Genomic DNA, 12,641 nt, shown 5'->3' on the forward strand with positions numbered 1-12,641 from the left:
AACAGATAGGCCATTCTCCTTCTTCGAGATGTAGCATCCACTATTCCATGTCTGAATTTGACAGCGTTGGGCATGTCATGTGAGTAGGGACACACACTGTTCTTCCTCACCGGCCTCCTCACTTAGCACACTATTCTCCACGTCCACCTCTGCTGTCCATGTGCTAGAATCTCCTTCGTGTTTAAGGGGAGTAGACTCAGCTTTTCATTTTGTAGTCATGTGATCTGCCAAAATCAATGTGCACAGTCTGAAGAGGAGTTACAGGCATACTGTGACCACCAACTGCTGTGCTAATAATGCCTTTCGACACTTTGGATAATTTGTTTGGAGTTTTGACCCTTCTGGTTCAAGACCAAGACCATTCCTTTTCCCCCACCCTACCGTCCCCCAAATGAGACAGATAGATACACACACACACAGAGCCAGGTGCTATCAGAGGCCAAATGGTAGAGCTCTCTCTAGTGGTCACTTGTGCTTCCTTACGAAGTGTTCTTTTTTCCAGGTACCCTGCTGACTGCTCATTCTCCAACTCCTGTAGCCCCTCACCCGGTCACTGTCCCCACGTACCGAGCCCCAGGAACACCCACCTACAGCTATGTGCCCCCGCAGTGGTGATTGCCCTGCAAATTAATGTGAGTATTAGTGAAGGATGTGGCTGGGTGGGCCCTGCTGAGGTGCACTTCTCTGAGGAAACTGTGACACTGACCAGATAGAAGCACTGGTCTAGTTTGCTTGTCTGCCGATATGGTAAAATACTGAGCGTGAGCACCTTGGAGAAGGGAGGAGCTGGCTTGGCTTACAGTTATAATCCTTCATAGTAGGAATCTGAGCAGGAACTGACAAACAGACAGTGAGGATTGGTGCTTACTGGCTTGCTCCCTCCAGCTTGCCCTCCTTGCTACCTTCCTTACAGCCTTGGTCCACCTACCCACGAACGGCACCATAGGCCTTCCATCCTTATATCCTTACCCTTATTGGACATCCCAGTAGGGAAGGAAAGAAGGAAGGGGGAGAGCATTGAGTGTTAACTGTTTGTCTTGCTGCTTCTGTAGTGGGCTTGTATCATTTCTGTTTACTGCAGTGTGTGGGGCTGCAGGTAGCGGTGTAGGGCAGGGGGCACAGGGTGTGTCTGTAAGGTGGGTGAGAGCCAGGTGCCGAAGCTTTGGCTCCTGCTGCCCTCTGGAACTTGTAAAGCCCAGGTGCCAAGAGTCTGTCTGACTGTTGTCATTCTTTCCCAGATTTGAGGATGGAGCTGTGCAGTCACTTCATTGAGTTTCACAGCTGGTGCTGCAGGCCTTGTGCCTCCAACCAGGACTTTCTTCTTAATGCTCCGACACTTAGCTAAACACGACTGCGTCCCAGCCCAGCAGGTCCCAGCTCGCTAGTCTCCAGCTAACTCTGTGGGTTGGTTTTAAAGCAAATCCTGTTTTGTGGACTGCCTGGCAAATTTTTTAGCTAACTGTAATGATAAAAAAGGGAGTATTACTCTATTCTGAATCATATCTAGTTGAATGCATGTTTATCAAAACAAAAACAAAGCTTGCTCAATCTACCTGCAGTGACTGATGCAAAACCATCATATGCAAAACCCAAAGGACTGGACCGTGTTCACAGCCTGTTACTCACGCACTTCTCTGATGTATGCTGAGTCTCAGTTACACTTGTGCAAGGGATGTCCTCACGGGAGTGTGAGGAGTACTGGAGGGCACTCCTAGGGTGCTGGGGTTGCCAGTTATGGACACAGACTTGTAGCTTTCAGCAGCCTGTTTTTTGGCACTGACTGACTGATCCTGGAGGGAGCTGCAGGGACTGGGGGAGAGAGAGAGAGAGAGAGAGACTGAGCTCCAGATAGCAGCAGCAGGGATAGTGGGGCCCCCTCTCCTTCATTTCAGCTAGAGTGTGCTCTGGGAAGCAGGGATCTACCTGACGCTTATCAGGAAATAGAGGAGCTTGGTGACCAGTCCAGCAGGGGTGAAGAATGGTCTATATGTCAGAGCAGTGTCTGCCATCTGAGTTTCCGCTGTATGTCTTACATGATGATGTTTTGTGTATCTGTTGGGACTGTTGGAAAAGTCCATTGTAGAAGTAAATTGTCTTCCTAGGAGGGAAGATGTCAAAGAGAAGCAGCCACACTGAGGCAGTGTTGCCTTTTGCTTTATTTTGCTTAGGGAACCATTCCTTTTTTCCTCTGAGAATAATTGCGTCAGCTAAAGACACAGGCACTGCTGTATTCTCCCACAAAGACTTCAGCTCTGTGCTGTGGAGAGTGTTGTACATTTAAGACTGGTTACAAGGGAATACGTGTATTTTTAGTTCTCATGTTTCTTGTAGAGAAGCAGGGCTGTGATTATGTCTAAAAATGTAGAGATGATGTAGCTTGACTTGGGGTCTTTGACCTGAGGATGACCTGCCCTCTGTGACTAGTGGGGTGAGGCTAGGGAAGCCTGCATAATGGCACTCAGTACCAAGCAGATGTGGAAAGCAGAAAGGAAGGGCCAGGCAGTTGAGGAATGCGCTTGCCTGGAAGACTCTATGGTGGGAAAGATTTTGAGTGTGTACATAAGAAATCACGAGGGTTCTTTTTGCCTGATTATGCCCCACCTGAATCTGTGAGAGTGTTTTGTTCAGTGTGGGTCAGAGGGGCAGGGCATGAGGACCTCTCTGGGGTCTTGTCAATTGGGGTGTGCTTTTTATCTTTTTTTTTTTTTCAACCCCATTGAATTGCTGGGGCTTTGGTTGGAAGAGGTGCTTGTCTCTGGCAGCTAAGTCGGGGCTTCTGTGTTGTGTGGAGGTCGCCTCAGTAGCAGTCAGCTTGGCCAGGGTGGGTCACCTGAATATTGAACCTTTTGTGACCTTATTTTTATAGTAATGCTCTCCATAATTTTTTTTTTTTTTTAGCATTTTATTTTTTGAGAAGTTTAGGAAGATATTTGCATGGATCAGTGTGAACAGAAGGTTCCTCATTCCTTATGTCCATGAACATAGAATGTTTATGGATAAGTATGTTTAATTGCCTCATGAGCACTTAAGTGTGTGGTGTGTGTGTGTTTGTGTGCGTGTGTGCTTGAGTGTGGGTGTGCATGGGGAGAGGGTAGTACAAGAAAGCACACACTGCACAGAAATAGAAACATTTGCCGTGGCACATAGCCTACATCCGTACCTCCATGTTGGGATTCCCATCCCTGGGGTGGATGATGTGCAGTGTTGGTAGCTCCAAGGTTTCCCTGGACTCAACAGACCAGAAGGTTGTCTCCCAGGTGAATAATCACAGATCAGAACAAAATGTACCTGTGATTTCACATGTTTTGAAAAAGCCCCCTTACCCACCCCCAACTAAACATAGCTATCTCCCTGCCAGGAAAGGGTGTAGTTTTTTGCCTACAGCAGGAAGTTACCAAGTCTTAGGGCCTGCTTGCAGCTGCACACAGTGTGTGTTTCCACAGGCCCCAAGTTCTCAGGAGAGAGGGGTTGCTGCCCTCCTACTGATCCCGTCAGCTTCCCACACTTGCCCTGGAACTGTTTCATTGGAGTGACTATCAAACAGCTCTGTATTCTACAACTCGCCTGTGTGGAAGTCTTTTCTGTTTGAAGCTATCAGGTCGTCACTATGGAATCTGCTGGTGAAAGATCTTACCAGGTGAAAATCTGGGCCTATGGATAGGAGTGAACTGTCACAGGTGGTGACTTTAACAACATTCAGTTTCAGTAAAATTAAGGAACAGAATTGGGTCAGTATTCTATTATATAGCTGCACAGTTATTCCAAAACATTAAGTAACATTCCAAGAAAGTGTGCTTTCTATGGGTGTGACATTCCTGACTGGAGTCCATCAGCTGAATTGACAGGCAAGCAGAGACTCTGATACTTATGAACATTGACATCATTATTGTTTTCTGCTGCCTTCTCTGAGGCTAGGGAGCTTCCTTCCTCTGCTGCTGCTCTTTGCAGTTTAGAGCTGTGGAGTATTGGAACCTGTGAGCTCCTTGACTCTCAAGAAGCCCACCAGCAGGATTGGGCCAGTTAGGCTACAGGCATGGAAGCGGCCTCTGGAACTGTTGTCTGTTGTGTTGTGGTCTTCCTCAGAAGAACTGTTGGGTGGCTTTTGGTTACCAGTTGCCATTCTGGGTAGCAGCTTGTGTTTTGCAGAGACAGTGTTTCCTGCAGGTGGGGAGGTTCCCAGTTCTGGATTGGTTGTTAAGGGTCCTACCTTTCTTCAGTCATGCACCTGGTATCTTACTGCATCTGGTTGTGTTGTTCTGATGTGAAAAGAGGCTGAAAGAGCAGACTGGGTGTTTTGTGGTACAGTTTGAGCCTAAACATTGGGGCTGCTTCAGATTTCCTCAGTTCTCCTGAATATTGGAGTATAGTATTACTGTGGGGCCACCTCTCAGCAGCTGCCATCTGTACTCATGTACCTGGCGCAGGACCTCCCAGGGTGCAGTGGCAACTGTGGCAGCTACTGGTTCTTTCCGCGGGTGCTGAGGGTTGCGGAGGGCAGGTGTGCAGCAGAGCACACTCTCAAGTCCAGCACACCTCCCAGGTCTTTGTATTTCCTGAGTTGCATCCTCCTGCCCAGTCTTCTGTGTTGGATGGCGTGATGATGTGGTCTCAGTAGGGACAGTCACATTATTCCCCATGTCTTAAAGGATTCTTCTCTTCCCTACGTCTCCCTGTGCATGTGAAGAACAGAAAGCCTGTGGAATAAATCTAGAACTGTGGCATGGGAGGCAGCAGCTGTAATGAGATGTGAGGGCCCGGTGGGTATCAGGCAGTTCCCAGGGAAGGGCAGTGGGTGGGTCTGGTGCAGACTGTAGGCAGTATAATAGACCAGTTAGATCAGGCGGGGACTGGTTCCCGGCAGGGTTATTGTGGCAGCTGGAGGCCCCAAGGAGCCTGGTAGGCTGGGACTGGGGATTGAACAGAAAAGGCTCTTCTTTTTTTAAACTTTTGTTTTTAAATACTCTTTTTTACACTGTTGTTGGTACTTTTTTTATGCTTAAGTCAGCATTGTCTTCCAGTGTTAAAGGCATCCCTTGCCTCTTCATGGAACTTATGTGTCAAAACAAAGGAAAGGGCAGATTGTCCATCCAAGCCAGTTCAATTAGATGTAAATTCATACTGTTTTAATTTTTTATGCAATCTGATGAGTAGATGAGCTCAGATTTAAAATCCTTAAAAGCACGTTTATTGTAACCAGAATTGTTATGTAATTAATACTGCAGTTTTCAATAAAGATTGACTTGTGTTGCATATTCTGATCTTTTCATGGGAGGTTTGTCAAAGGCAAAGGTCTGACTAGCACTTGCTGCCATTTCCCCCAGTGAAGAAGTTCCTAGGGGTTTGGGACAAGGCTGTGTGTTCAGCCCTTGAGTGGCTTTGGTGGCGGTCTTCCTAAGTGCTCTAGGGGGTGGAGGCTTCTGCAGCTCTACATAAGCCCCCTGTGTCCCTCAGTTTAGCAGACCCCAAAATACTGAAATACCACTGACCCCACCTCTTAGCTCACATGTGCCGGTTAGCTACTCCAGGAGGTGGCGAGGGAGTCTGTGGCCACCCTGCTCCACATGGCTCCCTGGGCTGCTTTCTTCCACCCCTCTTTGAGGCCTCTGCAATAGTGACCCTAGCCACCTTAGGCCACTTCTGCCAGAACCCTGAGGCTGTGACCTAGTGAGCAGCACCTCCCCCAGGACCAGAGCAGAAGAGGAGGAGAGGCAGGGCACCAGCCCCAGGAGGGATGACAGCACACAGAAGAAACTGACACACACCACCAGCTGACCAGCAGCCAGGTTGCTTTTCATTTGTTTCTTTATGAAATTAAATGTGGCTTTTGGATTAGAGAAGATGCAGCGCAAGAGTGACTCCATGCTTCCGAGTCCTGCAGGCTCTGCACCACGTGCAGGCCGGCCATGCTGGGTCACAGAGTTCAGTCCTTATGGCTTCTCACACATACTAGGGTAAGGCAATCTTTCTGTGTCATTAACAATTCTCCAGTATTAGAGAAACAACACGACCAAATTCATAATGAACAGGGAGTGGGTGTGGTGTGTGCGCAGCCACCCCAGCTACAGGGAACTGTCACTAACCCGGAACCAGGTACAGAGTTGACTGTACGGTTTTGTTCTTGTTACACATGTCACAAGTAAAGAGGGCGTCTGGCAGCCAGCAGTGTATAGAGGGACCAGGAGGCTTAAGGACAGCTATAGGTAGAGTTAGGAGGGCTGAATGCCTGGTCCTGGACCTCTCAGGTTGCAAGTGCGCTAGGGGCCTGAACAGACAAATGAAGAGCAGAGGGTCACACACCTGCTTTGGCAGGTGGCTCATGGCCACAGAGTTTGGTCTCCTACGCAGAGGAAACAGGAATGGAGATGATAAAGTTTCCAAAGAATGTCCAGAGCAGATGAGCCTATGTGCACAGCCTGGCCAGAGGTTCTGAACTGTGGCGTGCAGGCTTACCATTGATGGTGGCTCTGCGTAGGTCTAGAGTATAGGCAGAGGCTGGTTCCTGCACACGAGCCGTGGGGAAGGGGCCAGAGGCAGGGCCCAGCCATCATACAGCGTGACGCTGCGCCTGTTCGCTTCCAGTTTGTAAAACAGGCAGAGGGCCTGGTAGTGTAGGCATCAGAGAGGAAAGGACGGTTCCACAAAGTGCCGTCAGGTTGTCTGATGGGTGCTGGCTCACTTGCGGAAGGGCGCCAGTCGGCTGATGCTGTGCCAGAAGTTAGACGGCTTCCGCCTGGGCTCTGCTAGCACCAACACCTGCTGCTGGGGCCGGCTGGCAGGCAGTGATGGATGCTTGTGGCGGGTTAGGTATCCTGGCCTGCCAACAGCTGGACAGGGAAAGAGAGACACCAAGGGTCACAAGGGTAGAAGACCAAAAGGAGCCTGTTTGTGGGTTCTGCTGTAGATCATTCCATAGGTACAGTAGTTTGCCACGCAGGACTTGCTTCCCAAGGGGCTAAAACCATAACACACAAGATCCCAAGATACCAATAGTTTTTGACCTGAGCCCGGCCTACTACTGCAGCCTGAGGGCTGGCCAGGGCCACTGTCTGCTTCTAGTTTTGGAGAGATGGCTATCTCACAGGCAGCTGTGACACACCTATCGGCAGCCTGGGGAGGTGAACTCTAACTCCTGGAAACTGTAACACCAGAGAAGTCAAGCAAAAACTGGCATCTCTGTTGGCGCTTACCACCTTTGAAAACATAGCCTGTAGAGGGCAGGCAGTAGACATCTCTAAGGATGCTGGTGGCTAGCTGCCATTGCTCTTGAAGTCAGGGAAACGCAGTCAAGGCTGGAACTGCCTAGGGAGTAGGATGCTTCCCCATTTACCTTTAGGCTTCCCTGTGGCCTGCTGCTTGCTGGCGTTCAGCATGGCCTGCTTCCTCTGAAGCTCGGTGATGGAGAAGCCTGCAGGAAGGGTGTATGTGAGACCCCACCTTGCCTTCTTCACTTGCTCATGTGCCTCCCGGGAGGGCTTTCTAGTCCAGGCACTATCCTCCTGGATATCCCCATTCCTATCATGCTTGAGATAGCCTGGCATGGCAGGGACTTCCCTCGCCTGCTCAGTCCTTCTGTCTTGTCACGGCCAAGGGACAGAATGAAGCCACCCATGTCTCCCCTTCCCGCTTCTCTATTATCTAGCTTCTTTCTCTTCACTCCTGTGGATACTCCTAAACCAAAGCATGAAGCTGGTGACCGAGGAGCAGGAGAGGATGGGAAAGGCTTCTGTAGTACCCAGTCCATGTTCTCCAGGGCTTGGTGGGAAGGGGCTCCCCCAGGTCTCAACAGATGGGCACATAGGGTTAGATCCTCCCAACAGACTCAGTCAGTGGGGTCGACCACAGGAATAGCCATTTCTACCAGATGGCTGCTAAGAGGTTTCTGCAGCCTCACTCAGCCCCTAGGGTGTGGTCTCATTCTCAAGTTGGCCCTGACCACCTAATATGTGGGGCCCAGTGGCTAGGCAAGGCCCAGCAGGATCTCCCACCTGTCTCCTGGTCCAGCCGCACCTGCTCCCTCTCTCTGGCAAAGGCCTTCAGCCAGCGCTGCTTCTGTTCTGGTTTCCTGGCACACAGTAAGTGGCTGTCCCCGGTGGTACCACAGTACAGACGGAAGGCATTCTTGACGCTCACGTGGAGGTCTCGGTCCTTCCCATCTTCCACATCTATCACCTCCAGGTCATCCATGTCCAGCCGGCCCTTGTAGTATAGCACGTCCCGGCGGAGCAGATCCTGCCAGATGCTGCCCTGAGCCCTGGCTGCCCAGCAGCCTGCCTAACTACCTGGTCATGTCCAGGGTCCATGCCCACCTCCCCTCCAAGCCACTGATTGGCAGGACAGTCTAATCTTTGGAATGTGCACATAGTCTGGTGGGCAGAAAGCCTCAGAAACTAAAGCAGTGGTCCATATGGTGTGGCAGAGAGCAGAGAGAACAAGGGAGGCTTCATGCATGGGACCAGTGTGCCATGGTTTGAAAGAAGCAGAACTAGCAGTAAAGAGCCCAGAGGCTGCTGGGATCAGAGAAATGAGACAGAAGTAAAGGCTTGCAGAGGGAGACGTGATCTGAGGAGCAGGCAGGGACCAGGTCAGGGATGGGGGTGTTCTCAGCAGCACACTGTTCAAAGAGCTACTCCCGGTGTCCCTGGGCTCACCATAGAGAGCCAGTCCTAAGGGCCTTACTGGGACTCCTGGAGACACAGAAGGACCAAGGGCAGAGTCCGACAGGCTCTTTGCCTCTAGACAAGAGCCCAGCCCTTAACTATTCCATGGGACTGGTCTGGCAAGGTAGGGCGGTTTGGATACCTTTTTACAGTAGATGAGCTGACGGTCAAAGAGAAAAAACATTCTCTGCTGACTCCTGGCTTGAGGCTGTGTAACACGGGTCAGCTCCCCCGAGTGGATGAGTTCCGAGCTCCTGACCAGGAGGTCTTCCCCCTGAGTGAACCCCAAGGAGAGCCATGAGGTAAGTGTGCCCAACCTTAGGCTCTGGCTCCCGCCTCTGTTGGCGAGTAGGTGTCTTCCTGCTGTCGCCTGAATTGAGCTAGGTAGGACAAGGTAAGAGGACTGCTCTTAAAACCAAAGGCAGCCTTGCAAGTGTGGATGTGGGAGGAGAGAGAGGGTAGCTACTGGCCTTCTGTGGCTGCCGAGCACTGGGAATTTGATGTCACCGAAGTACACAGTGATTTTGACAATGTATGAAACAATGTCAAAAATGTTTGTTGGTTGCTTACATTTGAAATATTTTGATTGATTGAAATCACTAAATAAAACACTTTTTCATTTTACCTTTTCATTTTGCGTGGTGTGTTGTGTGTCCACATGTTTACATGTGTGTTTACCCGTGTGCCTATATGTATGAGCACGGTAGGGGAACAGGTCAACATCAAGTGTCTTAATGACTTTCCACCTTTTAAACAAACCTTTTATTATTTATTTACTGTGGGAGGGGTGTGTGAACACATGCCACAGCAAGTGTTTGGAGCACAGAGGACCCCTCGCGGGATCCTCTTTCCACCAAATGAGTCTTGGAGACTGGCATGCGTTTCAGCAGCCTTGGCAGCGGGTACCTCTACCCTCCAAGGCATCTCACCAAGCCATCTCTACCTTATTTGTTGAGACAAGGTCTTTTCACTGAAGTAATAAAATCAGGCTGGGTGACCCAAAAGTCAGGAATCCTCGTCTCTACCATCTAAGACTGAGAGACAGGTGTATCACCATGCCTGTTTGTTTGTTTGTTTTTCTTTTTAAATGTGGGTGCTGGGAATCTGAAGTCAGGGCCTCTTGCTTGCATGCAGAGCAAGAAGGCACTTTACCTCCTAGGCCCTGAGCCCACTCTTCTCCTTTTGGAAGATGGCTATTAGAAGTACAGAATTCTGGACATGGCTAACACTGTCTTTTAAATGCTTTAGAGAAAAATTAGGCTTGGCAGGGACTTGCTCCTGCAGCTAAATGTATTTAGTACCTCAAACTGACCCGTGGGAGCTGCTGGCAGCCATCCATTTGGGAATGACTGTGCTTTCCAGTCCTTGGCCAGGCAGGGACTCAGCCAGGCTGCTGCACTGTCCAGTTATGCCTACTCAGTGCGAGTAGGACCTAGGACTCTGCTGTCCTTTTCTGCACCTTATTCTGGCGTTCCTTATGTTCTCATCCCGACAGCTGGCACAGTATACCACAGTTCCATCTGGGTAAGTGCAGAGGTGGCGGACGGCTGTGTGCAGAAGAGGCAGAACTCCTCCCACCCCATGCCTTTAAGAAGCAGGAATGTATAGTTACCAGTTTCACTTGCTGCCTTAGAAGGCCAGCCTGGCCAGATACGTGAGGATGCACAACCCCGAAAAAGTGAGCATCCATTTCTAGTCCCACCATGGGCTCTAACCTCAGCTGTTGAGAGTTCCAGAACTTATCTAAAATTTAGCAGTCCAGCCTGTCCTGGGGGCAGAGAAACAGACCAGTGTGTCTTAGAAACACAGTTCCTTGGGTTAGGGCTGTCCCTAGGCTGGCGATGGCTGGAAAGTGTGTGATAGTTCACACAGGAAGGAAACCATTAGGTGCCAAAGTGGAGGTGCTACCAGAGGCCCAGTGCAAGAGAACCTGTCTTCCAACAGCTCCCGGGGGTGCAGTGGGTCCCCGCTTCTCTCCCCTTCTGAGCAAGGGCAGTTTTCAAGCAAAGACCCCCACAGGATTTTCTGGGCACCGGGGCCCTCACCTCCCAGTCCTCTATGGAGCTCTGCCATTGAGCAATCTTGTCGATGTTTTCAAGCCTTCGTTTCCGTTCGTTGATGAGCTGGGCCACATTCTTCATGGCGTGCAAGGCGGCTTCGACATTTTTAAAGTCCCTGGAGCAGAACAGACAGAAGCGGTGCGGCAAGCTGGAGAGCAGGAAGAGCTGTAGAGTCCCCAGAGGCTGTGAGCTTGCTCTTAGCCACAGCCCCATCCATCACGTACAATAGCCCTCCTCTCCTGAATAACTTCCAGGTAGAACAGCTTAGTATACTATTGATGTATAGCCTTCCCTACTCCTGTAGAGCTCAAGGTGGTGGCCTTGCTTTACCCTAAGCTGGTTCCCAGTGCCTCCAGCAGTACCCGACATTCTGCAAACGCTACCCACGCTGCAAATCCTCAAATTGGCTGACTGACGGCATGCAGTCTCGGCAGCTCCCCTCCCGCCTTGTGCCCTCTACCTGTGCTGGGGTGCGTGTACTTGAGCAGCTCCGCCAACTGGAGGGGGTACTTGCAGATCTTCTGCACTGGGGTCAGTAGAAAGCCATCCAGCGAGATGTCAATCATTCTTTGCAGCAGCCGGCAGGCCTCGAAGAAGTACACGTACTTGCTGAGCTTGGTGAGGCGGGAGAGCTCCACGCAGGCATTGGGATGGTTGTTGCAGTACTCAGAATAGATCTGGAAGTCTGCTTGCTGGGGGTACAGCTAGAGGTCAGGATGGTTGTCTGCTGTTTCCCCGGCAACAGGCCACAGCTATAAGGTAAGGGTCAGGAGCTTCCACATTTTGTATAGGGGCTGGTTCTATCTACTTTGCTGGATACAAACTATATGTAGTCATTCCAGAGATGGGGAAAAAAAGTCTGTGATGTGTCTGCCTATCCTTGGAGCCACTCGGCTTTCTAGGTAGGGTTTCTATGAGATTCTGATCATGCCTCTGTTTTTATTTTATTATGGTCTTTTTGTTTGTTTGTTTGTTTGTTTTGGTTTTTCGAGACAGGGTTTCTCTGTGTAGTCCTGGGTGTCCTGGAACTCACTCTGTAGACCAGGCTGGCCTGGAACTCAGAAATCTGCCTGCCTCTGCCTCCCAAGTGCTGGGATTAAAGGCGTGCGCCACCACCGCCCGGCTATTTTATTATGTTTTAATGAAGTCATCGGTGCTAATCAGGAAAGATTATCAAGGCTAAACAGCTAAAGCCTTGGAAGTTGGAGAGACTCTCACCTCAGTAGAGGACAAGACAGTCTGCACAGGAAGGCTAGCAGCTTTTATCTGTGAACCTGGTGTGGTAAATTCGGTGGGGGGGGGGGGGGCAAGAGTAGGTGGCCTGGGGTACAGCAAGTGTGCCAAGCACAAAGACAAGTTCGGAATGGGGTAGGGTAGAGTCGGGGGAGGACCAGGCACTGCAGCCAGTTAGGGCATAAGACTCCCGTGCGGGACAGGTCCAGGCGCACTTACGTGTTCCAGAAAGCAGGCACCCAGCTCGCTCAGGTGTGGCCGCTCTGTGTTGAACTTCTGCTCCAAAGCTTTCACAAACGCCTTTTGGCAGCGGTAGATGTCCTCGATGTTCCCAAAGATGGTGCGCAGCTGCTCTTCACTGAACATATCCTCCCGCTTGCGGCACTGGCGGACATAGCCCTGGGGGGGGTGGGACGGAGCCAAGCTCTCTGGGTACCCATTCGTGAACCCCACCACACGCCACGCCCTCTGCACCAGTTCACCACGCCCTATGACCTCGCCCATCCCATTCTAACCTAAAGCCTAAGTCACGCAGCCCATACTGCTCTCGCTGCTCTCAAGCAAGCAAGCCCTCTCACCTCACAGATGTCGCGAAGGTGCTTGATGTAGTCCCGCTCAGTGCTGAGGATCTCATTGATGACATTTGTGCGCATCTGGTCCTTGCAGCTCTGGGCCTCTGGACCGCTGTCAT

General features: G+C 50.7%; 1 protein-coding gene and 1 pseudogene across 2 annotated transcripts in view; one reads left to right on the forward strand and one right to left on the reverse strand.

Annotated features, from left to right (window-relative positions):
* Positions 1 to 5,250, forward strand: part of LOC117701645 (myelin-associated neurite-outgrowth inhibitor pseudogene) — a 6,535-nt pseudogene extending 1,285 nt beyond the window's left edge. Inside the window, exons 3-4 of the transcript XR_013070246.1 lie at positions 503 to 632; positions 1,239 to 5,250. The product of XR_013070246.1 is annotated as a myelin-associated neurite-outgrowth inhibitor pseudogene (transcript). The remainder of the gene's footprint in view (positions 1 to 502; positions 633 to 1,238) is intronic.
* Positions 5,251 to 5,769: 519 nt separating this feature from the next.
* On the reverse strand, positions 5,770 to 12,635 carry LOC117701644 (rho guanine nucleotide exchange factor 4-like). The gene is made up of 8 exons (XM_034493205.2): positions 12,529 to 12,635; positions 12,170 to 12,349; positions 11,184 to 11,409; positions 10,703 to 10,839; positions 8,800 to 8,931; positions 7,986 to 8,229; positions 7,328 to 7,405; positions 5,770 to 6,824 (listed from the first exon to the last, which is right to left on the reverse strand). Exons 1-8 carry the CDS (start codon positions 12,601 to 12,603, stop codon positions 6,673 to 6,675), a joined length of 1,224 nt encoding a protein of 407 aa, XP_034349096.1. The 5' UTR covers positions 12,604 to 12,635; the 3' UTR covers positions 5,770 to 6,672.
* Between the last annotated feature and the right edge of the window lie 6 nt (positions 12,636 to 12,641).

The sequence above is a fragment of the Arvicanthis niloticus genome, unplaced genomic scaffold (genome assembly GCF_011762505.2).
Source record: "Arvicanthis niloticus isolate mArvNil1 unplaced genomic scaffold, mArvNil1.pat.X pat_scaffold_1645_arrow_ctg1, whole genome shotgun sequence".
Lineage (NCBI taxonomy): Eukaryota > Metazoa > Chordata > Mammalia > Rodentia > Muridae > Arvicanthis > Arvicanthis niloticus.